At 42.9% G+C, this 16398-nt stretch overlaps 1 protein-coding gene across 4 annotated transcripts; it reads right to left on the reverse strand.

Annotated features, from left to right (window-relative positions):
* Positions 1 to 437: 437 nt before the first annotated feature.
* glyr1 (glyoxylate reductase 1 homolog (Arabidopsis)) lies at positions 438 to 15711 on the reverse strand. Of its 4 annotated transcripts, XM_039825918.1 has the most exons (17): positions 15596 to 15711; positions 14245 to 14281; positions 14053 to 14132; positions 13815 to 13953; positions 12354 to 12464; positions 8954 to 9037; positions 7061 to 7114; positions 6373 to 6420; positions 6127 to 6177; positions 5827 to 5900; positions 5568 to 5667; positions 4840 to 4950; positions 4651 to 4752; positions 3951 to 4113; positions 2619 to 2798; positions 2259 to 2383; positions 438 to 1544 (listed from the first exon to the last, which is right to left on the reverse strand). In XM_039825918.1, the coding sequence occupies exons 1-17, from the start codon at positions 15631 to 15633 to the stop codon at positions 1470 to 1472; spliced, it is 1572 nt and encodes a 523-aa protein (XP_039681852.1). In that variant the 5' UTR covers positions 15634 to 15711; the 3' UTR covers positions 438 to 1469. The 4 variants fall into 4 exon arrangements, with proteins under 4 accessions (XP_039681852.1, XP_039681854.1, XP_039681853.1 ...); XM_039825920.1 differs by lacking the exon at positions 8954 to 9037 and having other exon boundaries at positions 15596 to 15710; XM_039825919.1 differs by lacking the exon at positions 6373 to 6420 and having other exon boundaries at positions 15596 to 15710.
* Positions 15712 to 16398: the final 687 nt, after the last annotated feature.

Consider the following 16398-nt stretch of genomic DNA (forward strand, 5'->3'; position numbering starts at 1 on the left):
TACTCGCTATGGGGAAAATTCACACGTAACCTGAGTCAATGGCGGCCGAATGGCATTGATAAACACGCTAAAAAGCGATTATGTGTCTTGATAACACGCAAAAACGGCATATGAATTGGCGTGTCATACTTACGCCACTTTATGAGATCAGTCTGGATTAGGGATAGAATTAGGTTATGGTTAAGGGTTATGGTTAGGCATTTAGTTGTGATGTTAAGGTTAGGGTAAGGGGCTAGGGAATGTATTATGTCAATGACGGGTCCCCACAAAGATAGTGCCACGCACTCTGTGTGTGTGTTTTATACTGATGTAAAAGTTTATCAATAATTGCATTCCAACTAAAATCAGCTACCGACTGTGGAGCTGAAGAGGATGTATGTATTCTACGGCTTTACGTTTCAGTCTTCCACAAGTAAAGAAACTCTCCAACCACTGACCCACTTCAAACGCTTTCATTAGCTTGGTTGTTTTTAATCGTGTACTTGTGTCCCATGATGGTCTAAAATTGGCCTTCAACACCCAGCCACAACTTTTACCTCCAACTACCAGATAAAAACACGATTGACGTGGGGGCTTAATTATGACATCAGTTAAAATGCAACTCAAAAAGTGGATTCATCTATTTTCAGAGTAATATATTAAAAAACAAACAAAAAAACCTGTTTAAATGAGAGCTCTTCCAAACACAAGAATGAAGGGTTTTCACATGTGGAAATCTCAAGTCTTGATGAGAAATATCAATTATTACTGCATTTTAAGGCCTCAACACATCTGTTGCTCTGTCATTAACCTGTTGAAGAAACACCAACGTAAAAGCATAAATCATCTCAAATACAGAAACAAGCCATGGCCAACCTGCACCAAGAAGACCTAGAAAGAAACATAAATAAATACTATTATTGAAAAGACTTGAGGGGTTACAATATTAAGGCAATGCAGTGGCATGTTCTTGGTGTTTTCTCTCATGGAATTCTGGACATTTAAAAGAAAAGCAAAGATCACACTCAATTAAATATACTCATCATTTGCAAAACAAAACAAAACAAATTCTTCTTTAGGGTTTATGCATCCACAAAACCTGACAGCGTTTTCTCTGGCTTGAGCGGGACACCCTGCTCTTCACAGCTGCACTGGAGCCCCCCCCCCCCCATCCTTGGCCTGCTTTACTTCCACCATACTCCAGAAACCAGACAAACTGCCCCTACAGCAAACTGCAGTAGTACAACCTCATTTCGGAACACTCTTTACAGCATATATTCCCCCAGTAGTCAGTGCAATGCTTAAAAGGTTGCCGCTAACAAAAGGAATCACAACCCCATGACTTGTGGGCAGCGAACATGGCTGGCGCCGTGGCAAAAATGAAATTTAAAAAAAAGGAGAATTTAAAAATAAAACTCATTACATGACAAGGGGGAAAAACTAGAAGGGATGAAAGACTGTGTGGTCCAGAGGAAAGCTCACACCTCGCTCTAATGAATGTAGGCTCTGTAGACGGCAGATATGTCATTGTCTGACTGGTCCAGTGCCTTAGCCCTCTTGTAAACCTGCGAAGGAACAGCAAAATAAAAGAGTTTCAGTTGGACTGCACATGCCTCACTCCTATTGGTGGGTTAGCATTTATTCATGTATTGTTACAAAGGATATTAAAAGGTGCTGTAGGTAGGAATGTGAAGATCCAGGACTTAGCCAAAAAATGTGAACATCGACAACTTCTCAGTCGTCATGCAGCATTATTTAAAAAAAATAAAATTATATAAGCTTAACCAGCATTAAACTTCTTTTTAAAATACAGTAGCCTATTAGGTCAGTTCGGAATGGAAATATTACTTTTTACACTTGAAATTAAAGTGAAGCATTTGTGAAAGGCAGTGGAAAGGCATATGGAACATCACATATGAACAAAACACACACCGTTTTCAAAACAACACTGCTCCGTTCATTCCATTTCCATGTTCCTCTGCAAGAAAAATACTGTTGGGATGTTCTGTGTTGCTGAGATGTTGGCGGATATTAAAGTGGCTCAGGTAACATTACTTTATTCATATGGTGAAGTCCTGCATCCTCCATGACTGCGTAGCTTTCGCCCAGTGCTTCATTTTGCTTAACTTAATCTCTGAAGCCATCATGTAGACTAATGAATTCATTGCATTTCTTCGGAAACATGTGGAATGTACCTAGATGAGTTTTCTGGTCAAAAAGTTAGCATTTATTAGTGTAAACCCTTTTCAGTAGAGAGTAACACCATTTCTAAATTGTACCTCATTGGCAGCAGCAGCCATTGGGGTTGGATGGTTGGCCATGTCGCCCATGGAGATGGCTAGCCTCAGGTCCTTCTGAATATGTTTCAAATAGTAGTCTGGCTTAAAGTTGCCCTGTAAAATATCTGGATGCAGGAGGAGGGAAGGTTTTTATTAGCCTACTGTACATTCAAACATATCTTTGCTTTAAATTGTTAGTGTTAATGTTACCACTTTTCTATAGCCACAACCCCAAAACCTTACCATGTTAGAGTGAAAGAAAGTGAACTAATAAATACAGTTGACAAAAGACAACCAGTAAGCAAGGTTCAGGTGAGTCGGTAAACAAAACGACTTCAAACTTCCTTTGGGTGGACTTACTTTGGCATTTCTGGTCCACAAAGGTGCTTGCCATCTGGCCCTGGCACAGGATGTCCAGGAAGGTCTGCTGTGATTGGCCGGTGGCCTGGGCCAGGGTTAGCCCCTCTGCAATGGTGGCCATGAAGCTGCCCTGCACCATGTTGAGGATCAGCATCATCCTCGCTGCATTACCCGCTTCACCTGAAAACACACAGACACACACACAAACACACATTTGTAAACATCTATAAAAGTGGAAATATAAAACAGTGTCCACACTGAAATGACAATCATCCTCAGTGTGTCTGTGACTAAATTTCTGTTGGACTGAAATCAGCTATTTATCATGTTGGGTAGCCACAAATTAGATAGTCTATATCCTTGACGTTCCACTTCCAAGATTGCTCCGTTGCTGCTGGAAAATAGACCGGATTTCACTCATTTAGGCCTGATATCCGTTGCCTTGGGCTTCCTTTGTGTTGGCTTTCTAAACTCCGGTGGATTTCTGAAGGACTATGGTTAACTGCTCCTCAGATCTCTGCAGGGTAAATCCAGACAGCTAGCTAAACTATCTGTCCAATCGGAGTTTTCTACTACTTTCTCTACTTTTGAACGTACACATGCTCCACCAAAACAAGTTCCTTCCCGAGGCCATTTTGCAGAGGCACCGTGGCTCCGTCCGGCGCTTAGCACCGCCCAAGACGATTGTGATTGGTTTAAAGAAATAAACCAGAGCACATTTTCCGCCAATCTCCGAATGCTATGTGGAGTAGCCAGACTCTCCTCCAGCACGCTTTGGAGGAGGGTCTGGCAAAGCGAGACTACGGATTAGAGAACTTGCAGTTAAAGCTCCTCCCATGAATGTAAACATAATGTGGCCATTTGACCCCATCTGGCTGCTCAAGCATTCTGAAACAGAAACTAGACAGAAACCAGAGGGGAGACTCAACCGGGGGGGGGGGGGGACCGGACCGCAGAGCGTCGCCGCGACGTGCAGTTAAATTTTTCGGGAGGTACAGCGTAGGCAGCTGTCTCCATGTGCAAACATACGTAGCCACAGCGCCGATTTAACGCAGAAGCATAAATTGCGCTTGAGCCTGGCACTGTCCATGTGAACACACTTTACCTACCAGCACCTCTAAATGTTATCTCATTTGTTTAATCACAGTTTTACAGAAGGTTATGTACCAGGCTTTTTCTTAGCAGTAACTTCCTGGAGTCTCCGCTGGTTGCCTGGCAACTGCAGAGCCAAGAAATAGCCAAGACGTTGTTTATGTTCACGTATCAAACAGTGGACCCAGAAAGGTGTGTCACACTGAATGGTGAGCTGACTCTCAGTACACCCGTACGTACCCAGGAAGAAGGAGGTCTTGCCCATGGCCTGGAAGCAGCTGCTGCAGTCCTCGTAGACCGTTCTGTCGCCAGCAGCCAGGATGACCAGCATGCCATCGTTGGAGAGCTGCTGGCTTCCCGCCACCGGAGCCTCCAGGAAACGCCCGCCCCGCGATGTGATCACCTGACGTTCAAACATGCAATCATTTAACACAGCAATACTAACACTAATCCAATACTAACTCCCAACAGTTTGTATTTCAGATGGAGAAGAATAGCAACAATCATGCTGAGGGGTTGGGATAGTGCAGGGTAATCCCTGGCATTATAAGGCTTAGGTGCAGCACCCAAGCAGAATTAATAGAAAATGAAAGAATCAAAACTAACTAAACGACTTTTCTCAGATCTAATTATTGTAGCTGGTCCCAGCAGTTTTATTATTTATTCATGTATTCATCTGCTCTAGCTTTAACAACGTTTTAGACACAGATGTGGTAATTATAATAATAATAATAATAATAATAATAATAATGTGAAATTGTGAAAAAAAAAAAAAAAAAAAAAAAAAAGTATTGAAAAAGGGAACAGGTTGGTAACATTTTCTTGAGGGAGGACTCCTAAACCCCACCCTAAATATGTGCACCCAAGTCTTTCACAAACCTAGGGAAAAATTAAGAACTGTGGCTACTTTGGTGTGTGGGTGTGCTATGTTTGTGTATACCTGTGAGAGTTCTGTGATGGTCTCTGGGTCTACAGTGGACATCTCTATGTAGCATTTGCCTGGCCTGATGCCCTGCAGCACTCCACTGGGTCCCAACACCAACTGGAGAGCAACAAACACACAGACCCATAAGCTAGTGATGTCACACTTCCACAGGAAGCCATTTACTGTAGTTGAGATGGCACTCACATCCCTGGCAGCCTTTGGGTCAGAGACACAAGAGAAAGTGATATCACACGTGGAAGCCACCTCTGCAGGAGTCCGGCCTAACCTGGCCCCCTCCTGGATGAAAAGGTCACACTGGAACACAGAGGCACAAGTCACTTTCTGAATTATCAGCAGCATGCCAACACAGGATAATGATTCACATCAGGGTTGCCAACCTCAGTTGATGTAATGCAGATTGGTGACATATTTATTGCAGAATTGAGCAATGCCTCATTTCTTGGAAACCCTTAAATCTAAAACGGAGCTGATGTGAATTTTTTTAATCAGTTCCCACATAAAATATGATCAAATATATATGAAATATTTCTTAGCATCACTATTAAGAGTACAGTAATAGTTGTCATGCAGTTGCCATACCAGTGGTCTACCCCTTTAGAAGTATTTATTGAAATCTTGTGAAAAACTTATATACCATTCCCATGCTTCAAATTATACCATGATTTAAATGTTGGGCCATACCGCCCAGTCCTAGTGTGAGGTGTTAGACACCATGCTATTTATAACATGCAGGTGGTCAAATCTGAGCAGCAACAGCAGCAGCAGATGATCAGAAGTTTTAAATGAAATATATCATCACCAGTCAAACACAGCAACAGGTGCCTGGCGTTAATGAGACACAACATCAGTAAGGATCTTAAAGTGGAGGCTGCAGTTGCCTGTGTGACAGTGACTCTGTTTCATTACAGTACCTTTTCTGCTGTGCGGTTCCACACTGTGACAACGTGACCCATTTTCAACAGGTTGGAAACTATACCGCTACCCATCAGCCCCAGACCCAGGAACCCTATCCTGAAGGGCAAAGTCCAAAAAGAACAAAACACGAGCAAGCCAAATTAGCATCCATATTCGAAACCCATTGCTTGTTATTGTAATAAAATCAATAATAGTTATCCTAGGTTAAACGTAATAAGGGACGCTGACAATGTTGTGGTGAGGATGTGTACATACCTTTTATCTGTGGGTGTGATGCTGCCATTGATGGCTGTGCTGTCGGCTGCTTGGATAGAGGTCGACCCCGTGTCCTGCACAACCCAAAAACCAACATTGTCGGTTTCATACTGAAGGGAATGCAACCTTACCTAGCTTTGCTATGCATAAGTAAACCAAACATATTCAGGACATTTTGTTATGGAAAACACTACGGTTAAAAATAAATAAATCAAACTGTAGAAGTTAGAATTTATATTAAAAGTAAACTCAGAACATTTTTGACTTGTCAGTCTTACTAAAATTCACTAGTTAGTTTACCTCTTCAATGATCTTCAGGCGCTTGCTAATGGGTTCCATTGATGAGGCTGGCTGTGGACAGGGAGGAAACAGACAGAGGTGACCAATATATTCTCTACCCGATAGGCCTGCACGATTCGGGGAAAAAATATGAGTCACGATTTTTTAGCTCAGGATTGATATCATGATTCTCTGCCACTATTTTTTTTCTCACAAAGCGTAATGTTTATTGCACACATGAACCATGACAAAACAAAATGGCAGTACCAAACCGATTTTTTTGGCACCTGTAGCACATTGCACATCACCACAAGCCTGTAAACACAGAGGCTTCAATGAATAAAGAAAATAAAGTACATACTGGCCATTTAAGTACAGTAGGCTACCAAAACTAGTGACATATAACACATTGAACTAAATATGGCCCTGATACAGGCATACATAATTAAAACATGTAAATGTCAAATGCTTTCAATAAATTAATTGGAGGAAAAAAAAGAAAAAGAAAACAAAGTCATTTAAAAATTAAATCGCGAACAGTGGAGACTCGAGATCGTGATTTTATAACGACTTATCGTGCAGGCCTACTACCAGGGATCTACTGATACGTTTTTTTCAAGGCCGATACCGATAACTAGTTGTTAATGAAATCCACATTGGAACAGATATGCATGTACGGTGAAAATTAAAATCCATTTGGTCAAAATTACGATTTTGGAACACAAAAAGGGAAACACTGCTGCTGGGAAACTCAAAGCTTGGGTGTGTCCAGAGAGGGGTGAAAACCTTTTAGCACTATTGATCAAATCAAAGCCAAGCTGACACATTCAGAGGAGAACACAATACTTTGAGTCTCAGATTGGGCTTCAAACAAGATCAGACAATTTGAAACCCAAAACTATAACTACACCGGAGGAGGAAAAAAAAAAAAAAAAAAGAGCAGGCTTCCCCTTACCTTCTCAGACTGGCTGAGTAAGAAGTGATGGAAATGTGGGTCGTCTTTCACAGGCTGCAACAGAAGAAGAGTTCATTGTTAAGGCAGAATATAGAGTGCAGAAACCATCTAGTCTACAACACACCATGCTGACACAGGGCTCCTCACGGTCCTTGTACATACTGCCATGAATGCTGGTAAGAAATTTGGGAGGGATTCAATCCACGGCCTAAAAAGTCGGATTTTGCCCTGGAGTGTTAACGATGAAAGCCTAATCAAAATTCCTGAATGTTCCGAGTTTCCCAGAGAAATTTGGTTAATTCTCTTAAAACTCCACAATACAGCAGAAACTCTATAACCAGTGAGAACCCTGCATATGTTCAACTGCTGCACAAACCATTGATGTTGAACAACACGACAGCATGTTAGCCACATTGTTTGACTTTTAGAATACTCGCCACAACACGGAACAAAAGGAATAGTTTGCTATTCAAAAGAACTAGAGGTGTGCCGATAACAGTTTTACAACCGGACACAAAAACCCCTGTTTCCACCAGGTTTTTAAATCCACCCCGAGTGAGCCGGGGCCGCGGTCTGCTCCGAGTACAGGTGCGAACGCACCCAGGACCCACTGAGATCCGATCACTAAATCCACATTCGGACGTGGTCCCGTCTGCACAGGACCACGTTCTTACAGCAGGGTATTTCTCACGTTACATAAACCACTTAGAGAGAGTCGTGCGTTTTGGATGTTATCATCATACAGTCGGTGATGTGTTGGCGTTTTGGTTCCGGTGCTGCCGGCTCTTAAATCTGCGGTTGTCTGGAGCTCTGTGCCCCGCTGTCAGCAGCACGGAGGTCTCCGGGGGCCGCAGGTATACAATAACTTCATTTTTAGCTTACTTTCCTATAAATTCTTCACAATAACAGTCCCCGGTTATTCTGTTGTTTGAAAGCTTTGATTATGAAGCAGCTAACGCGACTCCTAGAAGCGAACATGAAAACGTAAATAAAGCAGATATAGAAACCACAGAGATTCAGTTAGACGCTACAAACGCAGTGAGAGCTGAACATACGGAGACCATTGAAAAGGTCTCTCTTTCTCCTGCACAGGCCCCGTTAGACATATTTATTTTTAGGTTCAGAAAATGTAGGAGACATGTTAGAAACGCAAAGCGGTCACGCAGAGAAAAGTTACATCCCTCTGCACACAGACAAGCTGTAGGCAGCACTTTTTCATTAGTCATTGCACGTTTCTAATGTAGGATTTATGCAAGACGGACACACATACACTCAACTAGCCTATGTGCAAATGGGAATAATGTACCGTTTATTGGCACATACATGTAGAGTGGGGAAGACACATTCTGACGCCAGGTGTCAACTAACGTACTTAGAGCTGTCCACTTGTGATCCGATCACTCTGGACGCATTTTAAAGCCAGGTAAAAACAGGTGTATTGGATGACTGGCCTAAACTAGTGACAGTTAACGATAAGTCCCTCTATCCGTTACATTACAGTCCTACACTGATTTGGCCTGAAACCAAAAAAAAACACAAAAGATTATGACATTTCCAACAGGCAAATGTTTGATTCAATATGTTGCAGTATTGTAGAGGAAATGCAGAGGAGGACACCTGAAACCAGGAAATGGGCCGATTCGGTTTATAAATCAGCAGACCATGAAAAAGTCTGAGGGTGGCAGCAGCTAGTGGTGAGAGCTCTCTACTAACGGACACCATACTTACAAAAATACTGTGTCCTTTTGCGCGCGTGTGTGTGTATGGGTTTGTGTAAGAAACAGGTCAGAAGGGAAAGGTCTGCAGTTGCTGGTGAATAAAGCCAAAGCTTAAAGTCAGGTAGAAGAACAGCAAGGCAGGCTTTTTGGAAAAAAGGGGGGAGGGTTCACCTACACTGCTTTCCCACTTGAATCCTGAGCCAGGTCCCGCCCCCAGCCTCTCAATAGTGGACGGCTCGGGGTCTGAGTCAGTTAAGTCCTTGAGGAGGAGAGAGACACATATTGACCTTCTACATTAAAAAAAATAAAGAATTTATAGAGGTCCAGGTCTGTCGTAGTGGGGGATTTTTTTCAGTCATATACTGTATGGACAGACTGTGTTGAGGACCACATCAAATTTCCTTCACCATCCACTGTATTTGGATAGAGAGTGAGATCTCAGACGGAGAGGTATCTCAAAACCTGGACATATACAGCCAAACTGATCTGCACGTATAGATACCACTAGAGGTAAGAGAGATAGGTTTATTGTAACCGATGAACAGCCTCCACTGCTCGCCACGTCCTACTGGAAGGGGTCAGAATATGGAGGTGGAAACGGAGGTTTATGGAGTGAAGTTAAATTAACGAATTTAATGACAGCTGGGTTATGTGAAACCAGACATTGAATATACCAGGACTGCAAACTCATCGGGGGGTGAAAAAGGTGACAGTGATGCGAACCCCTAGAGGGGACCAGGGACATACTACTCTTCTGAGGTGATTTTGGAAGGGGGAAATTAGGTAGTTAACCTAACCAACACTGGTTGACTAACATAACACCACTGTATTCATATAATACTATCAATCCAGGCTAAAGTCAATGAAGCATGCATGTTGCTTCCCCTAAAATACAGGGGCTCCCAGATGTTGCTCCCCTCCTGTTCCTCGCTCATTTTCAGGTCGGGGTGGACGACTAACTGTAGTCGGGCCGGCTTTAGTTGCTTGATAAATTGACTGCGATTGGTGGTTTCGCTATGCATGCAGAGCCTGCATGCCACGCACTAGCAAGAACCCTTAAAATTGGAGAAAATGATGTTATACCAGACACAGACTTCTCTTGTAGATTAGGGTTACGTTTCCAGCTTTGCAGCTCTGAACTGTAGCCGGGAGACCCCTGGTTTCTTCAGGCTAACTCAATTAGCTTTAAATTCAATTACGTTTTATTAAACGGGTACTTCTGAACCCAAAACACCGACTACTGTAGCTTCACTACCCATGGGAAAGCATGCGCTTCACTGTGTCTGCAGCACACCTCTCCGTAACAATCCTCGCCAGACTATCTCACATACACACGTTGCACACATGGCAGGGCTCGACACGAATGGTTGCCCTTGGCAACCAGATTGAGTCAATTGGCAACCGTTTTGTGGTCTCTGGTTGCCCCCTTTGGCAACCACCTGTTCAATATTTATTTTTTAATATATAAAACAAATCAAAACTTACAAAACTGGAAAATCTTATTCCAAAGAAGTCAATATCTTATTTGGTTGTCTCTGTAAAGTTTGTTCAGCTGTTGTGCGACCGCTTTCCACGCGCACGCTTGCCGTGAAAAGATTCGGTTTGCGTTAACGTCACATGTTCTCTACCGGACGAAATAGCACCGCGGATTTCGGTGCCTCATTGTGGTGCCAATTAAATGTCTGCGCTGCTCTCTGATGCTCCGAAACCCACGTTAGAGGCAACAGAAGCATCGCTGCACGTCACGCTGGTAAACACTAATAACACGTTTACACAGCGGGTAACGTTACCCTACCGTTAGCTACGGTAGTAACTGGATTAAACACGGTTAAAACGCTGACAGCTAAACGGTGTAAAGGTGTGACTGTATTTCACTGTAGAGGATACCAACAGCGGGACTTACAACAGTCTGCTGTCAAGAGCTAACAGAGCTAAAGAGCTTTTTGTGATGCGACTTCTAAAGCCTGGTTCACACGGGACGATTTTAAAATTGTCGGCCGATTTTCCAATCCTGAGAGACCCCACACACGGCGATAAAAAAATCACGGGTCTAACAGTTTTGGCCGTACAGTGTGTGGTGCGCAGCACACGGCAAAATCAACACATCACACACGAACCGATTTGACCGCCGAGCATTCCCAGGTCAGACGGGAAATCTCGCAAAATCCCTCGAGATCAAACGCGACTTCAGAGTAAACAATCATGGCGGATGCAGTGGCGATAGTTTCTAGTTTGTTTGAGACAACGCAAGCATGGACTATACTCAGCTACATCATGATATGGAGGTGAGTTGTTGTTTTTTCTCATAGAAATGTCGTTACGTACTACACAGAATAATTACCATTGAAATACACGTTCATATATTCGTTTCCATGTACTCTGGTGGACTGCAGTTGTGGATGTAGTTATGCACATCGACTTTATTGTATGCCACAGTCCACAGGCTGCGTGCTCGTTTGTCCCCGGGGGACACCACACACGAGGGGAAATCGGGCCAAATAAATCCAACATGTTGGATATCCCCGATTTGAGATCGGAGCGGTCCAGACGTCCTTCCGAGCAGACGAGAGCAGTCTTAACACACCACACACGGCAGGAATATCTGATCAGATTATTTTATGATAATCGGAACATCCTTAAGATTGTCGGGAGGGGTGAATCGGGGCTAAAATCGGCCTAATTATCCTGCCGTCTGAACCAGGCTTAACTGGCTTGACCACCATCACAATCACACAAGCGCTGCGGGCAACCCCTGACAGCACCTAGAACTTGGATTTAGTATCCCCATCTGAGCAGTGCCCAAGATTACTTTTTCCAACTTGCCTTCAAAGCGAACGGAGAACAGTGGATACAAAAGCAGAACCTGAGATAATGGCTACACGTTACGTTGAATTCCTGCAGGGACCCCACTCACTTAGCATTAAAATCACAATAGTTCACTGGTACCTGGGTTAGATGTGGCTAAACACTTACTTGCCATTATCCATAGCGTAAGCCCCAGCCTTCACTTTGAATATTAGATTCAGCAAGTGAAAGTTTGACCTGTTATTGCCATTATGACACCGCAACACTTAAAACTATAGTGCGTTGTTTCTGTCTCCCCCATGAGGAATTCAAAGTAATGACAACAACACTGCAAGCACGTCCACATGAGACACACACCCCCCCCATTATCTTCACTCGATTTTCTGCGCACAAAAGTCGCCAGACGACACCATTTTGTAAACAGAAATATAAATTGTAAAGTACAGGTTTAATGCGGACAATTTCATCAGATTGCTTTAGCCGGGAAAGCCAACGCCTGGTTTTTGAAGGTGAACTGAATTAAAGATCTCATTGTCAAGTTGACATTCCCTACAGACAATGAAAAGATATGTGCATGGCTCAATGCACAAAGAAGGGAAGGAGGGGGTTCATAACTAATTAATCGTTTGAAAAGCCTCCATCTCTCGCTTCACTTTATCTGGTCCCCAGTTTGCTGTGTTTTGTCTTTTCTAAATAGCTTAAATTTTCAGTAAAACAATTTAACTAACGCTTGACAGGACAATGTTTTAACTTGTCAGAGTCCTACTGACCTTCTCGGAGGGGTCCTTCAGGGCACTGAGATCCTCGTCATCCTCCTCCAGTATTTTCAGCGGCTTATTGGGTGTCTTCTTTCCTTTTGAGTCTCCTTTGCCATCTAAGTTCTGTTAAAAACACAACATTAGCATTTTGTGCTACTTTTTTTTTTTTTTTTTTGCATGTCAACACATTTTCTCAGCGGTCTTAAATGTAAGATGGGTCTGAAATAAGCAATTTACATGTCCACCGAGCAAAAGGGAGACCGGATTACCAAAAGAGGTTGAATGCACTCATACTGGCGGGCAGATGGCCTCAACAGAGACCATGTGTCCACCTGAATAAACATTTGCTGAGACTAAAACGCGACACCCAGGAGCATTTCAGGAAGGAGTCCTGCCAGCCCAACACCTACTGACAGAGTGACCCGGGCATTGGGATTACTCTGAGCAGCATGCATATTTTTTTCTCCCCTTTTCCTTGATTGGTCTGTTTTTTTAGAAATTAAGTCACTAAAAGCTAGAAAGTCACCATGCTGGGAACACTGTGTGTGGCTGCGACAGTAGCCAGTTAAGTACGTTGTTCCATAGCTTATTTTGGACTTGGATGTGTTACAAATGTACGTCTTCTTGACTCAATGAAGATTATACACACCAATGACACAATGTGTGCGACACAATGTGTGCGAACATCATGCGTGCACGACGTGCATGTTGTGCGCGCGTGTGCGACGTTGCCGTCTATGCTGCTGTGTGCGTGCTGTAAAATCAGGCGGCACATGTGTAAATTTGACTAGGGAAAATTTTTTTATAAATCATATCAACACAAGGAGAATTTTTTTTTTTCCCCCCCCGCTGGTTAATAAACTTGTGTTAACACCAGCGTAACTGGACATTTTACAAGAAAAGATATTGTGTGCTGACTTTTATATCTGGCTTTCCAGACGAGCTTCCGCTACGGAGCCGGTTGGTCTGTGGTGCAGCTGCCCCACGTTCTGGCTGCGAGGCGGCCGCCCGAGTTCACAGGTCGCCTCATTAACGTTATCAGGTTCCCTTTTAGCAAATAGGCAAAATAAAAATAGGCTTTTGCTTTGACACAAAATCCTCTGGCATCATCTTGTTACTGCATGACTCCTGCTACTCTGTGCTGCGACTCTGCTGCTGTACGGAGCAGACATTTTCAGTTCATAATTAGAGCGTCCATGGTCAGACTACCTACCAATAACAGGCTTAGTATTTTACAAAATTAGACATGAAAATAAATTAAAAAGGTCGGTGGGGGGCGCTGGGCAAATAACGTAATCGGTATATGTCGAACACTTTGAAATACCAGAAACACTATCGACACATCTCTATAATAACAAAAAAATAATACAAAATGCAAGGGAATTCGGTTTTTTGGACGAGGGGAAAATAAAAACCATCTAGAAGTGCTAGGTACATCTCAAATGCTGGATTGTGTGTTATAGAAGCTCTCACCTGTTCTTTACCCTTCGCTTTCTTTAGGAAGTCTTCCACGGCATCGACTGCCTGTTGGAAGCGTTTTCCTTTGTTTATCTTAATCATCTCCTCTTTGTGGGCATGGTAGGGCTTCAGCTGTTCTACTTTGATCCAGGCGCTGGACAGGTACACACAAACACAGCTCTTACACATTCGATGGAGAAGGAAATGCAAGGACAGTCAGTCAGAACAGGTACCTTTCATTATGCATACTTACTGGTCTTCAGTTCCAAAGAATTTCACAAAGTGGCATTTTTTGCCCCTGGGCTTTTTCAAGTCCTTGGGAGGGCTTACTACCTGAAATGTAAATAAGAAAAAGGAGTAGTCCAACAGCAGCATTACATTTGCCATGCAAATGCTTGAATCTATTTTGCCTCAAACCAGCAATTGGCACATTTGCACTCCTTACCTTCCCTGGCCATGGCGGGTAACGACCAAGCTTCCCCCTGAAAGAAGAGATACATTTAGCCCTGATACACGTCTTTCTTGCTAGTACAGACACATTACAACACACTTGGTGAATCGGATAATTCTGATGCTTCCTCGGGTCCAATTTTGTCATCACTTTGGTATTGGTAGTCCACAGGTTACAGCAATGGCAGCGTCTCCTCTCTCTCTCTCACTCGTGCAGTTTATTGGTTGTACCAGTATGGTTTAATATCATTTACATCTATGGTATGTTCGGATTGCATCAACAAATTTTGTTGTATCAATGTATCTATGGCCCAGCCAGGATTTCCAAAAATGTGCCACTGCCCATAATCCAAAGCAGTTAATCTCCAGAGGAACTACAGTGTGGACAAAAAAGTTGGTCCACTAGAGTTTGGTTCGTTTCAAAAAGGGACTGTGATAACGCCCTTAAAAGACGTAACTCCTAACAGGAGAAAACAAATTGCCTAACGTTAGTCGCTGCTTGAATTGCTGGAGTGACGTTATTTGTCGATTAATAGTCTAAAGAAACAATGTGCCACAATATTTTCGTCATGCTGCCAATATACAAGGCAACTAACGTTAGCCCCCAGTCCAGTTTATTGTGTATGCAATGCTGATAATACCACCATTATAAACAAACTGGTGCGACAAGCCAACGTGAGACCAACAGTTTCACGTTATTGTCGACACGAGTAGCGTTAACGCTAAGTCAACTAACGTTATCTGGGTTGAATTGACCCAAATTCAAACTAAAGAGAACGAATACGTCGATTTTGACAAACGAAAGTTGTCTTGGGAGAAAGAAGTTTAACACGGAAGACAAGCAAATGTGAAGCTAACGTTCCCTACAGTTTACAGTTAACGTTAGCTAACGTTAGATATCCGCTTAAGCTACGGTGGTAGCGAAGCTTTTCACAGACCACAACATTTCAACAACATTGAAAATAAAATAAAAAAAAAAAATTAAAAAAAAAGGTATTTGGCGAAGCTTTACAGATAACGCCCTCGGGGCAAGAATTAAAATGATAAAAGACTGTTTTGTATCTGGGAAAAGCTACTTCGTTTCGGTCTAAACCTTTTCTGAAGCTTGTCCGCTAGCTAGCTAGCTATCTGCTAACGACGGCTGCTGGCTGAGTCAGCTTAGCTATAGCAATTTGTTTGGGTTGACCATCAACTAACATAGGAAGCCAACACTTCCATTAATTACTTCTGGATGGACACCGACATGAAACATTAACGTCAAACTCCCTCAATTAACACTACGTTATGAGACACAAGACCACGTAGCAGGAGCAGAGGAGTTGGACAACGTTTAAAGGTTATCTCACCACACTAGATCCCCGATCCTCAGATGCACCGTCGCCATCTTACAACTTTAATAAAACGTCGCACTGAATGAGGGGAGAAGACAACACACACCCACTGGTCACGTGCGAGGGCAAGCCCTTCCTCTCTGTGCAACGTCCGCTGCTGTGTTTATTATTACGTTGAAAACGTAGTTTATGACCAGCCTGAACATAAAATATGTGGAAACAGTGAGGATATTTCAAGAACTGAACTTCAAAAGAGAAGGAAATTAGTATAACTTTAAACCAAAATAACAATAAAAAAAATAAATTTGCTGTGGTAATTCTGCATGCGCTCAGAAATGAATGTTTTTATAGTTATATGCTGGTTAATATTATATTTGAACTCAATATTTTACGAGCTTTAATTTAAAATGTTCAATGCCTCAGAGCCATTGTCTTAATATTAAAAAAGATGCTCTAGGCCTATCTGCTAAAAACTAAACCGTCTCTGGTGTTTCTATGTTCAGCTCCTTTTAACGGGATTTACTGCCACCCCTTGGTGGGATGACGATCATCTCCATGGATTATTATTATTAATGGTTTATTGGCCATTGGCAAACCAACTTAACCCTTGTGTTGCCTTCCCGTCGGCGATATTTTTTCCCCCATATGGCCACGCCAAGACCCGCCCTTCAAGAACATTCACACACTACTATTGGCCAGGCGTCCATGCTTACATGTTCAGGTCCTCTCCCCTGACCAATCCCCTAACCTTAACCACTCGAGGTGAAATCATGAATGTATTAAGACAGGGGTGTCGGGGCCACACTGGAAAATAAGAA

Source organism: Perca fluviatilis, chromosome 15 (genome assembly GCF_010015445.1).
Source record: "Perca fluviatilis chromosome 15, GENO_Pfluv_1.0, whole genome shotgun sequence".
NCBI classification, from domain to species: Eukaryota; Metazoa; Chordata; class Actinopteri; order Perciformes; family Percidae; genus Perca; species Perca fluviatilis.

Bases quoted from the DNA above. Each gene is read 5' to 3' on its own strand.
- glyr1 (XM_039825918.1), bottom strand. From the start codon at position 15,633: ATGGCGACGGTGCATCTGAGGATCGGGGATCTAGTGTG. The intron at 4,951-5,567 runs GTACTGTAATGA...TCTGTGTTCCAG, and splicing joins GGAACCGCACAGCAGAAAAG to TGTGACCTTTTCATCCAGGA. The intron at 2,384-2,618 runs GTAAGTCCACCC...TCCTGCATCCAG, and splicing joins TGTGGACCAGAAATGCCAAA to ATATTTTACAGGGCAACTTT.